Consider the following 19,026-nt stretch of genomic DNA (forward strand, 5'->3'; position numbering starts at 1 on the left):
CACTTTCATCACATTCATAGTACCGAAACTGTGACTTCTCAATGTAGAAAAGTAGTGGTTCAGTCTGGAGAGTTGGTGGTTCAATCTCTGTGTTATGCAATATTCTCTCCAGATGGAATTAAAAAAAAAACAACTATTCTTCAAACAGTTTCAGTGATCTTTTTACCACCCCATACACACAGATGCATATACACCACTTGTTTCATTACCCAGTCACACATACGTATTGGCATCTTCATACACACTTGTCAACTGTCACTTACACTCATCATTTCTTTCTCTGTATGATCAACATTTTCCCCTCAATATATTACATATTCCCAATATTCACATTTATCATACATGTTGAACTGTTGAAACACTACACAGACAATACTTTCCTTTCCTTTTTAAAAATCTCTTCTCTTTCTTGAAAAAGAGCTAATGTTCAAAATATCGAGCATACGGTTTAACTTTAATTTTAATATAATTTTATTTATGCATACATGTATTTTGAACATATACACATGTATATTAATATAAAGTTAATCAAAACATGAAAACACAAAGAGAAAACAACAACGCAAGGAAAGGAAAGAAAGAAGGAGGATTTAATGTTTCGAGCAGAGCTCTTCATCAGAAACATAGAAAAAGGAAGGGTGCAAGGAAGGGAAGATGGAGAAAGAAAATCGCCAACGATACACACGTGATCACATATTGAATATATATATATATGTGTGTGTGTGTGTGTGTGCATGTGCACTTATGTATATGATTATACATAAACCCACACACACACATATATAAACATATAGAGAGAGATGGGGTGAGAGAAGGAGAGGTATAAAATGAGGTACTTACCTACAATGGTTTTCAAATGAAAGGATGACAGGCAGGTCAGAAGTAATAAAAGCTGTTTCCTTAATTGCATTAATAACATCCTGAGAAGAAGGGTGAGATAATAGAATTAATAATGAATAACATATTTTGGTGCCATTTTATACAATTCACGGGTACCTTTCCATTTAGCCTAATTTATAGAATTCAGAAATTTATAATGATGGGATTAATGTATAGGAAGGTAACAGCTGTTTCAGAGTGTGTGTGCGCTATCTGGTTTTTTAACTCCATCAGCTTACACGCAAAGATCTGATTCTACAACAGCATGGTTCTATCAATCATGGAAGAACAGCATAGAACTTGATAGAAAGCTAGATGTGTTCTGCTGAAGATGCTTGAGAAGGATTATGAGAACGTCCCTGGTAGGATCACATAACCAATAATTATTTCTCTACTACCCACAAGGGGCTAAACACAGAGGGGACAAACAAGGACAGATATCGACCCCAGTGCATAACTGGTACTTAATTTATCGACCCCGAAAGGATGAAAGGCAAAGTTGACCTCGGCGGAATTTGAACTCAGAACGTAACGGCAGACGAAATACGGCTACGCATTTTGCCCAGCGTGCTAACGTTTCTGCCAGCTTGCCGCCAATAACCAATAATGGTGTTCTAAAGAGAGCCAATGCAAAATTTGTTTTAAATCTCTGAGTGAGAGATATACAGTAACAGAACCGAATAGAACTGCCACATTCCATTGGCAAATAAACTTTATTATTCAATACAAAACCATTTAGTGAAACCATCACAAAACAAAGATTGACTCTACCAGAACAATACCATTCTGAAATAGCTTTTAAATGGACACCACTGGAGGGTAAAAGACAGAGGGAGGCTGGGAACTCCATGGTGCAGAACAACATTCATAACCGAAATGGGAGAGGCTAATGTCATGGGCCTGGATGCAGAGAAAACTGCTCCCAATGGAAATTACTGGTATTAACTCTCTACCTTGTGTGCCCGAGAGTAGAGGAAGAACTGATATTGACCTGATAGGTAAGTATAGTGTTAATCAACTGGGTTTTGGAAACCTCTATGTATTAGCTCAACCTGTTTAGGCAATCTAACTATGGCCATCCCAGTTTTTTTTTATTCATTTATGCAGGCAACTCAAGACCACTTGATGCTATGTGTTCTTTTCTAAGATGGCTGGGTGTGATTTGAGTGAAATTTGGCTACTATTTCTACCAGTTTATGTGACAATGTAGAGGTTACCTCATTAGCTTGTGTTTAATCCTTTCGTTACTGTATTTACTTTGAGATGCTCTGGGTTTTATTCAATTAATTTTAAACATAACAAAGAATTTAGTAAAATAACTTAGTTATCCTTAAGCTAGTGTTAGGAACATAAATTGTGACTAAGGTTTGGTGGAAGATTTTAATTCAAAACTTTTGAAAACAAGACATTTGTACTCAGAACCAGAGGCAGTTTCAGGCAGGTTGGTATCAAAAGGGTTAAACAGATACAAAATAATAAAAATTCTTCTATAATTCTTTAACAAAGAATTTAGTAAAATAACTTAATTATCATTCAGCTAGTGTTAGGAACATAAATTGTGACTAAGGTTTGGTGGAAGATTTTAATTCAAAACTTATGAAAACAAGACATTTGTACTATAGAACCAGAGCCAGTTTCAGCCGGATTGGTAACGAAAGGGTTAAGAGGAGGGAGCAAGAGATAGACTGCTTACTTTGAATAAAATATCTGTACACATTGCTTTGCCGTGTGTGATTATGGGCTCTTGGTCTTCGTTGCGTCCGTCCCAGCAGTCAAGCTCAACACATCTGAAATGGAATTTAGCCAGAAAAGGGAATGAATCACATTTTAAGGGAGAGAAGAAGCATTGAGGTAAATAATATAAGATACTAGCAGTATCGCCCGGCGTTGCTCGGGTTTGTAAGGGAAATAACTATATAAGCATTTTTAGAGATGTAAAGTATAATAGCCATCTCAATATGGCTAACCACAAAGGGGGGGGTGTTACTGTAGCTTTTTACGTTCTGAAATTTAATAATAAATTTTTAGAGAGTTACTTCCCTTATATATGCCAAAAATGCATTAAAAATGGGAAAAAATTGATGGTAAATTTTTTTTTAAATCGTAGACTCATCGTAGATGCACGCTAATACACAGAAGGGCTCGATATGAATCACGACTATAAGATACCCGGTTTTGGTTAAAATGCACCGCAAAATGTGGCAGTAGTTAGGAATCTAAATCGTAGGAGACAGACAGCACACAACCTCACTTTTATATATAAAGATTTGTTTTTGGGGCATTGTGTGAGGTGTTAACATAAGCCGTCCATATTTGGAGGAATATAAAGAGAAACAGATACAATGGAATATTAAGTGTAGGCACAGCTGTGTCAGTTAAGAGGCTCATTTTGAAACCACATGGTTTCAGGTTCAGTCCCACTGCAGGACATCTAGGGAAATTGTCTTCTACTATAGCCCCAAACCAGTCAATGACATGTTAGTAAATTTGGTAGATACTGGTCAGAAGCATATCATCATTATCATCATCATCAACATCATTGTCATCATTCAGCATCCGTTTTCCATGCTGGCATGAGTTGAATGGTTTGGCAGGAGCTGCACCCGGTTCCACTGTCTCTTCTGGCATGGTTTCTTTGGATGGAGGCCCTTCCTAACACCAATCACTTTACAAATTGTACTGGGTGCTTTTTACATGGCACCAGCACCATATATTCTATGTGTGTGTTTGTCCCAAACCATTGTTTGACAACCGGTGTTGGTTGGTTCACGTCCTTGTAACTTAGCAATTTGTTAAAAGAAACCAATAAAATAAATTATAGACTGAAAAATGAGTCCTTGGAGTGGGGGGTTCAATTTCTTTGACTAAACTTTTCAAGTCAGTGCCCCAGCATAGCTGCAGCCCAATGTCTAAGACAAGTAAAAAAAACAAAAGGTCCACTTTAAGCATGACCAAAGGGATGGACCCTGATGAAGCTGCACCAACAATAATGCAATGTTGCATTTGCAACAGTGAGTAGCAGCTGCAGCAGAAACATGTGCAGGTTATTATGATATCCTGTATAAGATTATACGATAAATTTTGTGGATGTACAAGTCTCCAAATTCATATCATCATCATCAATAATAATAATAATAATAATAATAATAATAATATTTCTTTCTATTAAAGAAACAGGGTCTGAAATTTTGGGGGAGGGGACTAGTCAATTAAACTGACCCCAGTACTCAACTGGTACCTAATTTATCAACCCCAAAAGAATGAAAGGCAAAGTGGACCTTGGCAGGATTTGAACCTCAAAACATAGTGACAGGAGAAATACCGCTAACCATTTTGTCCAGCATGCTAATGATTCTGCTAGCTTGCCACCTTAATAATAATAATAACAGTAATATATATATATATATATATATATATACCCACCCATGCTAGCATGGAAGGTGAATGTTAAATGATAATGATAATGGTGATGCATGTGATGATGACTTAAATTAATTACAAATGTTAATTATGTAATTATATAAATGATGATATTTAATAGCAACATAAGCAGTATTAATATCAAAAGGAAATATTTATCCTCACTGAAAAGTGGAGGTTTCCTTTGGACACAGAATTCTGTGTTATTTACCAAGTGGTGACCCCTTGGTGCATACAAGCATGTCTGTTTATATTGCTTGCAGGAGATAACCAACCAAGGATGTTTTAACTTAGAGGAAACTCCCTAAGTGGTACCTTTTCTATTTACTGAAAACTACAGCCTGCCCATGGAATTTTAGAAAAATAAAAAGAAAAGGAGCAAAAAAGAGGAATGAAAATTGAAAAGGAAAGAATATAAGAAAATGAAGCAGTAAGGTTCTCACCGGCATCCAGCTAAGAGGACTTGTCTATACATTTCGACGGAGGATTTCCCTCCGAACTGTCGGCCAGTCAGGTATGTGTTGTGTGATGAGTTGATATAATAATGAGACAATGGTTGATCCATGTCTTGGTACATGTCAAGACGATCCAGGAATACTGGAGCATTATCATCAGACATCAGATATCGACAGAAGCCATCTAAACTTAAACATTCTGAAAGATGAAGAGAAAGGCAGAGGCAGACATTAGAAGCAATTTCTAAACTTAAATATATATATATATATATATATATATATATATATATATATATACGTAAAGTGTACTAGCCATCTGAATGTGGCTAGCCACTGGGAGTGGGTGTTACTGACGCTTTTAGCCCCAGGAGATCGCCGTCTCCAGCTGGCTTTAGACACACTTTCTGTGCCCTTCTGATATTTGCAAATATCAGAAGGGCACAGAAAGGAGACATATTTCTGTAGTAAAAGGAAATAACAGTCCTCTGGCTGCTATTTCTAAAATTTTCGGTATGTGGTCAAGCTACTTGTTGCAAAGACCCTTATTGTTATAATTATATAAACTTTTACCGAATATGGTCCTTTTCCATACCGAAGTGCTACTAGGTGAAATTTGTTGATTTTATTAAATTAATTTTATTTCACCCTTTATCTGTAATGATTATATATATATATATATATATATATATATATATATATACCGGAGTAAACACAAATGTGAAACAAGGTGGAAAAAAAGAGTACTCAAATACCAGTGGTAGAGTAATATGCTTTATTTAAAGCAGCAGAAAATGTATGGAATTTTCTGCTGCTTTAAATAAAGTATATATATATATATATATATATATATATATGTATTCTCATGAATATAGTTGCATATCTAGACACGCTCATATATAATACAGTTCTATATTTAAGAGACGGGGAATTATGTACATTATTTGTCATTTATTGACAGATATTTGTCCTCATCTTGTTTGTTGGTAACACAACATTTCAACTGATATACCCTCCAGCCATCATCAGGTGTCTTAGTGAAGTTTTGAACCTGGGTTCTCATTCCTAATAATATTGAAAAATACCTTAGGAATGATAACCTAGTCTCAAAATTTCCCCAAGACACCTGATGAAGGCTGGAGGGTATATCAGCCGAAATGTTGTGTTAACAACAAAAAAGATGAGGATGAATATCCGTAAAAAAAAGACAAAAATAATGCTCATATACATTTACATGATAAACTTCTGGAAAGTTTTACAGATTTTTGCAGTTCCAGTGATGGATTGGATATGTATGTATGTATGTATGTATATATGTATGTATGTATGTTCATTCTCTTCTGTTTTTAATTATTTAAATTATTCCTTTGAGTCAGAAGCTGCTTTTTAACAAAGAAACAAAGTTCCATCATTGAAATGTAGATAACAAAAACAAATTCACATTTCAAACTTGAAAAATGTCTTGCATATTTTTACTGTTCCGCTTATTGATTGTTTTTGCAATGTGCATGCTAGCTGGGTGATTTCTTTTTGTGTAAACTGTAACCTTCCCATGTAGTTACTTAGATGTTTACCAACAAAACCAAGTGCAACAATTTTTATTGGTATAAATGTGGAATTTATATTCTGGATATGGAAGATGAAGGTTTCAAAGCAGGTACCTATATATATATATATATACACCCAGTTAATAATAAATAAAGAAAGAAAGAATGAAAGAAAAGCAAGCCACAAAAACCTTTCTTCTTCATTTCATCACTCTCCTCGTATTGGGTGACGATCTGAAGTATTCTATTGCGGTCGTAGAATGGAAAAAGGATCTCATTCAGTCTGGGATCACGTTGTCTCTGGAAGCAGAAAGAATACAAAACAGCGGCATTGGTCACTGGTGGTGCTAAAGTGTAGTGGTGGTGGTGGTGGAGGTGGAGCTAGTGGTGGTGGTGGTGGAGGTGGAGCTAGTGGTGGTGGTGGTGGATGTGGAGGTAATGGAGGTAGGGTTGGTGTTATAGGTTCTGAAGATGGTGGTGGTGGAGCCATGAGTGGTGATGGTGGTGGTGGTGGTGGTGGTGATAATGATACTAGGATAATGGTGAAGGTACTGTGAGATGGTGGTGACCCTGGGTGGGGGTTGGACTGGGGGGTGATGATAATGACTGTGAATGGATGCCAAGGTGGTGGGTGGGAGTATATTGGAAGGTGGTGGGGTGCTGCATGAGTATAGGATATGGTGATGGAAGTGGTAATGATACAGTGTGGGGTTGGTGGTGGTGGTCATGGTGGTGGTTGTCTGAGGTATTTAGTAGGAATAACATGGATGGAAGTGATAATTAGGTGGTGGGGGCGAAAACACAGGTATTGGGTGGGTGGGTGGGTGTAGGGGATTCAGAAGATGGTGTAAGGAGGGAATCTGGGGACATGTGGGGATAAACCTGTTGATGTGGACATGTGACACGTGCAGAGTTGACTGGGTAAAATTTGGGATGCCTTAAGTAGCTAGGACAGCATGTGGCTGTGTGAGGGAGACAGGTTGAGATGTAGGATGTATGGAGGAATTGAGGTGACATGTGGGATAGATGGATAATAGGGAAGGATTTGTTGAATGTATGGCAAAAACATGAAGATATTTGGCCTATGTGTAAAGAGGAACATGTGGAAAAGTTCAGACAGGGGGAAATTAACATGTAGGAGATATGGAGTAGACACTGTAGCAAGTGGGATGTATGAAGAAGGAGATGAGATGGCATGTAGGGAGGTATGGAGGTGTTGAAATAACATGTGGAATGTATGGAGATGGAGATGAGGTGACATGTAGGAATGTATGGAGGTGTTGAAATTCCATGTAGGATGCATGGAGGAGATGAGGTGACATGTAGGGAGGCATGGAAGTGTTGAAATCACATGTGGGATACATGGAATAGATGGGGGTGAGACGTTGTATATATGGAGGAGTTAAGTCACATGTAAGAGGCATGGAAGAACTAAAGTGACATGTGGGAAGTATGGAAGAGTATAGGTGACATGTAGAGTGTGTGAAATAAAGGAAAGAATTTGAAGAAGGAAACAATGCAGATAGGAATACATGTTGTAAGATGGAAGTTAACATGTAGCAATAGGGAAAGTGAACAAACTGAAGTGGGGGAGAGGACTGGTAATGTGGCAGATGGGAGACATAGAGCAGGTGAAAGGGCCAACAGGTGTGTGGGATAGGGGCCAGGTAGACAGGTAAAGTAGATACAAAAAAAGGATGTAGGGTCCACCATACCCTACATGGAGAATAGCCAGGACAAGTAAAAGACTTTTGCACTGATCAAGGGCCATTTTAATGTCAATTACATCATGGTAAGCTTATGAGGCTGACATAGAATGGAACCAGAGCAGGCAGAATCTTTACAGTTGCCCCTCATGAATTGTCATTCAAACCATTCTTACCATCTTCTTACCAAGGGAAAAACAGATAATTTTAAGTAGGAAAAAAAGATTTTAAATTTTTAAAAAAAAATGTAGAAAAAATAACCAAATTGATAAAAAAAGAAAACCCAAATCCTGAATTATTTGATGTACCATCTCCAAGAATGTGTTGTAATTCCAAAGATGGAAGCCTTCAAATTGTCCATTATATTATAATTTTTGTTATGACCATTATCAGTAGGGAAGGTTTCTAATTAAACCATATATTAAGTAATCAAATCTAGTGTCTGAATAGTTACATTTAGCCCCTGATAGCCCCTAGTCAGATAGCCCCTGTTAAGCGCCTGGTCAGATTAGCCGCTGTTTAGCCCCTGGTCAGATCTGATTGAGCAGACTTATTGATATGTAAATGTATAGACAATCATAATCCTCTAATTATTGTTGTGATTATTATATCATTACAATATTTATTTGGTGTTGTTATTGTAATATTGTGGTTTGACTTGTATAGATAATGGTTGGTATTGGGTGACTTGGTGGCCAACAATCTCCTTTACACTGTATATATATACATATATATATATATATGATGTATATATATATATTTATGATGTATGTATATATATATATATATATACACATGTATGATGTATGTATATATATGTATATATTTTTATGATGTATATATGTATGTGTATATATATATTTGATGTATGTATATATATATATATGTATGATGTATGTATGTATATATATATATGTCTGATGTATGTATGTATGTATATATATATATGTATGATGTCTGTATGTATATATATATATGTATGATGTATGTATGTATGTATATATATATGTATGATGTATGTATGTGCATATATATATATATATATATATATATGTATGTATGTATGATTGATGTATGTATGTATGTATGTATATATATATACAGACATACACATACAACACACCTCATAGAATTTGTGTAAAATGAATTGAAAAGAATATTTATTGCCAAAGAAGAAGATCCAAAGATCCAAGTGCGAAGATGTTTCATCTGTGAAGAAAGCTTACAATACGAATCAGATCCAGCCACGAAGAAAGTTGCCGCCACGAAGAATTTTCAGTTGCAAAGAAGTTACACTTAGGAAGCGGTTCGTTTCAGCCATGAAGAAAATTCCAGCCTTGAAGAAGTTCCAGCCTTGAACAATTACCAAATGTGAGTTCGCCTGGTTCATTTTCCTTCCTTCCTTCTTTCATGGAGATCCACTACGGATGAAGGAAATGTCCAAAGTTTAGTATGTGCCTGTTATTGGCTTGCAGGTTCCGTGATGCAGTACGGGTGGCGGTAGAAGCTCTGGTGTTCTGTGTGCAAAGCGACGAGGTATATTGATTATTCTACGCGTGTGTCTACCTACCAAACTACCAAATGTTCACTGCAACTGCAGATAGCTGCAAGTGGTGCACATCTCCAAGTAGCTTTTGGCTGGCTTGGTGCTGAAATCTATGTTGCCGTGATGTGAAAATCAAAGTGCGGTTGGCTGCAGTTGTTGCTGTTACTGCTGTTGTTGTTGTTGTTGTACAAAGTGCAACTGCACATTAGTGTTGTCGGTTACTTACACAGGTGCAAAGTGCAGAAAAAGGTTCTATTTTGTTTATTTTTCTGTTTGTTTTGTGTTTCCTTTTTTTTTAATTTTTGTTTTATTTATAAATATAAAATTTTTTTGTTTTTGTTTTCAACTGCTTGTTCATAGATTCAATAGAAGAATGTATGGTGTGTGTGTGTGTGTGTGTGTGTGTGTGTGTGTGTGTGTGTGTGTGTGCAGTGTGCAAGCTTTGTGCAGAGGTACAGGTATATAAAAAAAAATCCTCCTCATCATCATCGTCATCATCAATATTTACTGCATTGCTGTACGAGAGGTAGTGGCATGTGTCATAAGGGTATATATAAGCCGGGTACTTAAGTGTCATGATGTGAGGACGATTAACAGTGAATTACATTAGATTTTGAGCTTTTCATTCATTACATCAAGAACAACCCTTATTTCACCCATATAAGAGACGTAAATTTAAGGGGTTTGTCAAGTTTTTTTTTCAGGAAAGCAAAACCAAAACTTTATCAAAATAAATTTATGCCTTCGTTTATGGATCTACTGAATCGGGATGGCCCCCTTTTTTTTAGCTATGATCAACATAAACCAATTCAACAGTCCGTATATTTATATCTGTTTCTTTATTACCCACAAGGGGCTAAACATAGAGGGGACAAACAAGGACAGACAAACGGATTAAGTCGATTACATCGACCCCAGTGCGTAACTGGTACTTAATTTATCAACCCTGAAAGGATGAAAGGCAAAGTCGACCTCGGCGGAATTTGAACTCAGAACGTAACGACAGACACAATACCGCTAAGCATTTCGCCCGGTGTGCTAACGTTTCTGCCAGCTCGCCATATATTTATATCAGCATCAACTTGGCCCTTAGACATGGAGCAGGGCTGGGGCATAGGCTCAGAGACGGGTTACAGGGAGTGAAAGTGCATCCCCAAAATTATCTTGGGTGGGGTAGGTTGGTGGGGGGGGCAATGAAAAATGTTTGAACATCCTCCTGAAAAACTGGGTTTGCACTGACAAAGCAAATTTCGTTCCTGGGTGCATTTATGGGTGGGGGGGTGTTGAGAAATAGTAAAGGAATTGACCCGATGCTTTACCAATATGAATTTCATCACCCATCTCCTGAGGTTCAAATCTTACTTGGGTTAACTCCTTTACCATTTTTTTTTATTCATTAAGGAGTTGATTTAACCCTTTAGCATTTAAACCACCAATATCTGGGGCCCATATATTCTACCTGTTTCATGATCAAACTGACCAGATCTGGCCTCTCACACTTAGCCTATAATATCATTCTAAAAATAAACAATCACATCATCGAAATGTCAATTCATTAACATTTAATCAATTATTTAATTAGTTGTTTGATTAATCGTTCAGTCAATCAGTCAATGGAAGTCCTTTGAAGGCCGTTTGCAACCTCTTCAATGACATGCTGTCATCCTCATAGGCAGCCAGAGACTCACAGCAGAGCAGGAGTAGAGAGAGGTACATTGTTGATGAAGTCATGAATGGAGAAGAAAAGATTTTGACAAACCTAACTCAATGATTTATTAACTGAACAATTAATCTACTAATCAATTAATTAGTTAAATAGTTATCAAATTGACAAATAATAACTATCATAATAATACTACTACTAATAATAATAATGATAATAATAAAAGAAGTGAAATACAACCAGCGTGTGTGTGTTCATTACTGGCATAATGACCCTCCCAAGACAGAACAAATTACGTTTCAAAACAAAGGTTCACACCAAGAGAATCTTACAAACCAAGCACAAAAACAAAAAGTTTCTAGAATATTGTGAATGAGAAAAAAAAACACAACCCCTTCTTCAACCCAACTCTACCATTTCCTCCAATATACTTACTTCATTGAAGAAGTCAATAAGTTGATTTATTGTCAAGAATGCTTTATCGCCACTTCTGAAGAGAAAAGAAAAGAAAACAATAGTAAATGCGAGATTATTTATTTGTACAAAGACGTGTTAATACTATGCAGGATGGTGACCTTAATTTGGTAAAACTATTGGTCTACAAGAAATGACCAATCCCAAATGGAACAGCTGCTAACCTTGTTTGCAGAGCACAAGAAAATGGCCTTCACTGAAATAGGACTGCTCAAGAGCCGCAGAGAGTTTTGGCATCCATAGCAGATTTAAATTACTTGCTCATTAATGACAGCGGTTTTATATCCAATCAGTACATCTTTAATGGTGTGTGTGTGTTTGTCATCGTCATGGTTATCCTTCAAGGCTGATGATCGTTGTTTTTTTTTAATATCTGAAGGAGAAATAAGGTGGCAAGCTGGCAGAATCGTTAGCACGCTGAGCAAAATTTGAAACGGTATTTCGTCTGTCTTTACATTCTGAGTTCAAATTCCGCCAACGTTAATTTTGCCTTTCATCCTTTCAGGGCCAATAGATTAAGTGCTAATTGCCTACTGGGATCGATCTAATCGACTGGACCCTCACCCAAAATTTCGGGCCTTGTGCCTAGAGTAGAAAAGAATATCTGAAGGAGAAATAACATAAACACAAATTTATATCATAGTTCCTGCATGCGTTTAATCATTATGGTTAAGTTAAGTTAATTTTTGGCTCAAAAAGCAAAAAGCAAGGCCATGTAGGGGGACATGGAGTTAAGTACAGGGTGGTGTTCATGTAAAGAGTTCAGGACACTTGAGGTCAAGGGAGACCTTGAACCGAGCGGTCGTCGGCATCTTCTCTATCTCGTCCGGCAGCTTATTCCACGGATCCGCAACCCGGACAGAGATAGAGCTTTTAGTTGTTTGGATCCCTGCAGTAAAAGTTCCAAATGCTTATAGATGTGCAATCACAACAGATGATCAAGGATCATGTCAGTCTATATTATATAATATAGTCTTACATGATGCCAAAAGACAGAATCATCACATTCAGAATGGTTTTGAGCTTAGATTTTCCCTATTTGGGTTTAAGGGTAGCCCAGTAATGATAACAATAAGGTAGAGATGTCAGATCTGATAGTTTGTCAGTTGTGATGACAAGGGTCCCAGCTGGACAGCCTGTTCATGAGATGAACATGTAAGTGGCTGAGTACACCACAGACACACTTACCCATAACATAATTATTAGGGAGATTCAGTGTGACACAGAATGTTACAAGGCTGGCTCTTTAGAGTTACAGGTACTCCTCATTTTTGTCAGGTGAGTGGACTGGAGCAGCATGAAATAAAGTCTTGCTCAAGGTCACAATGTACTGCCAGGAATTGAACTCAAGACCTTACGATAATGAGCTGAACATTCCTAAACACTTAACCATGTGCCTCCATGATGTTAGATCTAACAACATCAACAATAACTGTTACCTGCATACCGTAAATCCTCGAGTATAGTCCGCCCTTAAGTATAATATGCAGGGGATTTTTAGGGGGCTGTACTTCTGAAAAACCTAAACCTTGTGTATAATATGTGCTCCTTCTCTAACTTGAGTCATGCGTAATTAAGCCAGCAGCACCTAGTCAAACAAACACTTCCGCACATGCGTAATACAATAATGGTGATGTTCTTAACTGTTACATGGGAATGTAAATCATCATCATCATCATCATCATCGTTTAACGCCCGCTTTCCATGCTAGCATGGGTTGGACGGTACAACTGGGGTCTGGGGAGCCCGAAGGCTGCACCAGGCCAGTCAGATCTGGCAGTGTTTCTACAGCTGGATGCCAACCACTCCGAGAGTGTAGTGGGTGATTTTATGTGCCACCGACACAGGTGCCAGATGAGGCTGGTGAACAGCCACGCTCGGATGGTGTTTTTTGTGTGCCACCGACACAGGTGCCAGACGAGGCTGGCGAACAGCCACGCTCGGATGGTGTTTTTTGTGTGCCACCGACACAGGTGCCAGACGAGGCTGGCGAACGGCCACGATCGGATGGTGTTTGTTACGTGCCCACAGCACAGAGGCCAGTCGATGCGGTACTGGCTACGGCCACATGTTTTTCTGTGTTCTGAATACTTTTATTTTAATAAATGTTGCTTACTGCAAGTTATGGATGATTTGTTTTATAATTTCATTGCTTTCAGGCTTAGCTTAAGGTATTTTCGCGCCCAGCATTACAAAACATTGCCGGAGATCAAATAGAGACTTGGACACTGCTTAGAAAATATTTTTCATTTTTAATTTCGTATATAATACGCACTAGGGATTTTGACCTTTAAATTTTGGGGGAAAAAAACGGGGATTATACTTAAGGGTTTACGGTACATACACAGAAAAGAGAGAAAACGAAAGGAAAGGAAATCAGATCCAATCCTGAAAGTAAATTACTTACAATTCTTTAAAAAGTTCCTCAATATCGGTACGAGGACAGATTTTATGATAAAGATCGTAAAACTTATCAAATGTGAATGCAGCTCGTTCAATTTCTTCATTCTGTGAAAAACAACAACAACAACATCATTAATTTAATTTCATTAATTAAACCAGTTCATGCAGGAATTATAACGATTCCATATTTATTCATGTATAATTCACACTATTTCATACTTGATCTAAACTGGGAAAACCAGGATATCAATTACACATGGGTACAAAGCTATGGCTATGAAGGGCAAATAAAAAATTTGTATGAAGATCTAACAGTGAATTAGGAGTATAGCTTATACATGTATTTATATATTCTTTTATTCTTTTACTTCTTTCAGTCATTTGACTGTGGCCATGCTAGAGCACCGCCTTTAGTCGAACAAATCGACCCCCAGGACTTATTCTTCGAAAGCCTAGTAACTTAATCTAGCAATCTCTTTTGCCAAACTAAGTTATGGGGACGTAAACACACCACCATCGGTTGTCAAGCAATGGGGGGGGGGGCAAACAGAGACACAAAGATGCAAACATATACATACATACATACATACATACATACATACATACATACATACATACATATATATATATATATATATACATGGTGGCCCAAAAGTAGGTTTACAGTTATCATGTAAGCACTTTAAATTTTTTGAAAAACATTTATTACATTTACATTTCTATCTTGCAATTAACTAAATTAGCATAGAATAATAGTTTGATATTTTTTTATAATTAACATCTAAACTGTTAATATGTGAATGCGAAAGAGATAGATGAATAACTGTAAACATATTTTCGGTCCACCCTGAATATATATATATATATATATATAAAATACAAAATGGGACAAGAACGCAAAACATCCGGACAACTAGGTGATACAAAAAGGGACAACACAATGGGCTTCTTTCAGTTTCTGTCAACCAAATCCACTCACAATGCTTTGGTCGACCTGAGAAGTCACTTGCCCAAGGTGTTACACAGTGAGACTGAACCTGGAACCATGTGGTGGGAAGCAAGCTTCTTACCACACAGCCACACCTCCACCTCTGCCTATACGTGTGTGTGTGTATATATATATATAGGTCTTGAACTGTTTAAGAGGAGAGGATAGGAATAGAAGGTGTGAGGTGAAAGGAGAAAGGGAGCAGGTCGTTTTAGTAACACTTACTTTCCCGCCAGGCAATCCTAAGTCTTTTAAACATTGCATAATCATTTTCTCTGTTCTTCCAGATGCAAATGTACGGGTGATACTGAAATAATAATAATAAAATAATAATAATAATAATAATAATAATAATAATAATTAATAATAATAATAATATAATAATAATAATAATAATAATAGCAATAATAATAATAATAATAATAATAATAAAACAAAAATGTAAATTGTAGTTCTGGTTTAGCTCAAGGGCAACCTAGATTGAGTAGAGCTATGATTAGCCACTTAGCATTCAAACCGGTCATATCCGGCCTAAATATCCTTCTTTTTTTATGTTCAAACCAGTCAGGTGTGAATTCTCACACCTGTCCTACAATGTCTTTCTAAAAATAAGCAATCACATCAGGAAAATCTCATCGCTACAAGATAATGCATGATTAATTCCAAATAATGTGGATGAGTAAGAATTGCATTTGGGAGAGTAATCTGAATGCTTAGGGGTTAAATAAAGCCAGAATGTACAGTGATGGTTGCATCCAGTAGGACCCTATGAAACAGTCAGCCCTGGGGTTGCTGGTGTCCCAGGCAAGCTGACTTCCAGCGTGTACAAGCTGACAGTTCTGGAAATTGCCTTGTCTTTGTCATGCTCTCCTTGGCGCCCCCTAGGACATGGTGCCCTAGGTGACTGCCCGAATCGCTGGTACTTTGAGATGGCCCTACCCACGACTTTCCAGGTATAGTGGGGTGGAGTGGAGGAAACGGATGGATTGCTGTATATTGGTTACCATAGCAGTACGAGACATATATCTCCTCCACCCACCCACTCACCACTGTACCATCAAATTTTCCTGCAGTAAAATATTACGAGACAGACATAGGGGTTCTTACCTTCTCACCGGGATTTTACCACTGGGGTTCACCATTAGACAAAGTTTTAACCAACTGAAAGAAAATAAAAGAAACAACATCAGTAAATATATTTGGTGTGTGTGTGTACATTTGGTGTGTGTGCATATGTGTGTATTGTATGTGTGTGTGTGTTTCTGTGTGGGTGTGTTTTTGTATGTGTGTTTGTATGATGGGATCGCCCAACCCCAGGTCAGCCCTAACCAAGCAGACCCATGACTGAAGGTATACTCCTAAAAAAGAATCACATACTTTTAGGGTTATCTGGGACTACATTAACTAATGTGGGGACACAATGGCCCAGTGGTTAGGGCAGTGGACTCGCAGTTGTAGACTTGTAGTTTTGATTCCCAGACTGGGCGTTGTGAGTGTTTATTGAGTGAAAACACCTAAAAGCTCCACGAGGCTCTGGCAGGGGGTGGTGGCGATCCCTGCTGTACTCTTTTGCCACAACTTTCTCTCACTCTTTCTTCTGTTGGCCTGCTTGCTTAGCCAGCGGGCTGGTGTCATTTGAAGGCTAAAACAATGCAAAGCGCATTGTGACCAGCGATGTGTAGCAACATTTGATAGCCTGGTCAGTCACGGTCACATTAACTAATGCATTTCTTGTTCTTATTAAAGACTTGAGGGAGATTTGGCTGCCATTTCTAGCAAGTCTAGTGACCATGTAGAGGTTCCTTGTGCAGTAGTTGTCCGTGAATATCTCTGTACCTTTTTCTCCTCTCTCTTTATACATTCTTGCATACATACACACATACATATAGAGTTCCATTTGTGTTAATTCTCGCAATAGAAAACAATGGAAACCCTACAAATGCCAAAAGATATTCTCAATGTGTACAACATGTTTCTAACTGCTGTTCATTCATAAGCCAGCATTCACTTGAGACTAAGTGTTTCAAGTATTTATTTCACTCCAAAATAACAACCAAACACACATAAAAAAGTATGTGTGTGCCTCTGTGTGTGTGTGTCTGTGTGTGTGTGTGTGTGTCTGTGTGTGAACAAGTGCATTCTTCTCAGCTGTATGCAAGATGGCCATATCACATTGAAAGCATAGGTTCTTGTCTGATCACTGAAGTTAAGTAACATTGAGCCTAGCTGGTACTTAGATGGGTGACCACTTGGGAAACCTAGGTGCTGTAAGCACCCTTTTTATTTCAAGATAGTGCTCCAGCATGGCCGTATTCCAGTGATTGAAATAAGCAGAAGAAAACAGTTGAAGAAACTGCCAATGAGAGACCAGAGTGATTTCTGCCCCACCCAACAATATTTACTTCCTTCGGCAGAGGTAAAGGACACTGTCACAACACAGGTCATTTTGGCCCCTACTGTAGCAAACAGAATCGTTAGCATGCCAGGCGAAATGCTTTGCGGTATTTCGTCTGCCGTTATGTTCTGAGTTCAAATTCTGCCGAGGTCGACTTTGCCTTTCATCCTTTCAGGGTCGATTAAATAAGTACCAGTTACGCACTGGGGTCGATATAATCGACTTAATCCATTTGTCTGTCCTTGTTTGTCCTCTCTGTGTTTAGCCCCTTGTGGGTAGTAAAGAAATAGGTATTTCGTCTGTCGTTACATGCTGAGTTCAATTTCCGCTGAGGTCGACTTTACTTTTCATCCTTTCAGGGTTGATTAAATAAGTACCAGTTACGCACTGGAGTCGATGTAATCGACTTAATCCTTTTGTCTGTCCTTGTTTGTCCCCTCTGTGTTTACAGCAATGCTTGGAAGGAATGTGTGTAGTGTGTGATCATTGCATTGACCATGACTCTGCATCAAATTTTGCCAAAGGCTTGGTGATATCTGCTCAGAGGCCACTGCAAAGTTGCAGAAAGAGTATGGAGAGGAGTATATGAGCCAAAAATATGTCCATAGTGATGAACGTTCTAGGAGACCCACGACCAACAGAACTGAGAAAAACATCACAGATGTGCATGCAGCTGTGAGGAGAAATCATCGAATCACCATCTGTTGGTTGTTGGAGGATGGGCAGATTAGTTACAGTTCAGCTGAGTTCAGTCCTTTATCACTGAAACTTAGGCTATGAGATGCTTGTCTGCCAAGTTTGTGCCAAAACTGCTTTCAGCTGACAAAGCCCCTGCCCATTCAGCACAGCTTGTGCGGCAGCTTTTGGCCAGGTACAGCATCCCCCCCAGATCTCATCCCTTGCAACTGTTTCTTCTTTCCAAAAATCAAACCCCACTTGAAAAAGGGAGAAGATTTCAGGACATCAAGGAAAATCAAAGTGAATGCAATGAATACAAGCTGCTGATTGTTCCAGAAAACGAGTTCCAGGAATGCTTCCATTAATGGAAACAGTACTGGATTAAGTGTGTGGCTTCTGAAGGGGATTAAATGCCAAATTGGTACGTGTTGTAGATGTGTTTTTATAGTACCAGTCCAGATACTTATTGATCAGACCTTGCATAAATTTCAGCTGCAACCACTTGAATCCTACAACAGTTATTTTAATTTACAACATGATGAGGGTATATTTTCACTTTGCTTCTGGTTTTGGCCTTTCTCCCATGTGAATGTAGCTTATCCATGATAGGGTAAAAAGGGTGTAGTGAGGCACAAGAGGCCAGTGCTGTCACTTCTGGCTTCGCAGTGTTTCTCAGCGTAAGCATGAGAAAGAATGAGAGAGAGGATGTCTTATTCTCCTGCTTAAATACGATGTTGGTGTATAAAATTCATACAGCTATGCACGAATGTTATACACTTATACAGAACTAGCAGTATCGCCCGGCGTTGCTCGGGTTTGTAAGGGAAATAATTATATAAGCATTTTTAGAGATGTAAAGTATAATAGCCATCTCA

The 19,026-nt window shown here is 38.0% G+C and overlaps 1 protein-coding gene across 5 annotated transcripts in view; it reads right to left on the reverse strand.

Annotated features, from left to right (window-relative positions):
* The window catches only part of LOC115217128 (1-phosphatidylinositol 4,5-bisphosphate phosphodiesterase beta-4), a 203,371-nt gene that overhangs the window by 65,323 nt on the left and 119,022 nt on the right, over nucleotides 1-19,026 (reverse strand). For all 5 annotated transcript variants that reach the window (XM_029786732.2, XM_029786731.2, XM_036507169.1 and 2 more), the window contains exons 7-14: nucleotides 16,186-16,239; nucleotides 15,304-15,385; nucleotides 14,095-14,195; nucleotides 11,649-11,703; nucleotides 6,490-6,598; nucleotides 4,743-4,953; nucleotides 2,573-2,666; nucleotides 841-920 (exon numbers count right to left, since the gene is read on the reverse strand). In XM_029786732.2, coding sequence (XP_029642592.1) covers nucleotides 841-920; nucleotides 2,573-2,666; nucleotides 4,743-4,953; nucleotides 6,490-6,598; nucleotides 11,649-11,703; nucleotides 14,095-14,195; nucleotides 15,304-15,385; nucleotides 16,186-16,239 — 786 coding nt within the window. The remainder of the gene's footprint in view (nucleotides 1-840; nucleotides 921-2,572; nucleotides 2,667-4,742; nucleotides 4,954-6,489; nucleotides 6,599-11,648; nucleotides 11,704-14,094; nucleotides 14,196-15,303; nucleotides 15,386-16,185; nucleotides 16,240-19,026) is intronic.

Source organism: Octopus sinensis, linkage group LG11 (assembly GCF_006345805.1).
Source record: "Octopus sinensis linkage group LG11, ASM634580v1, whole genome shotgun sequence".
Classification (NCBI taxonomy): Eukaryota; Metazoa; Mollusca; class Cephalopoda; order Octopoda; family Octopodidae; genus Octopus; species Octopus sinensis.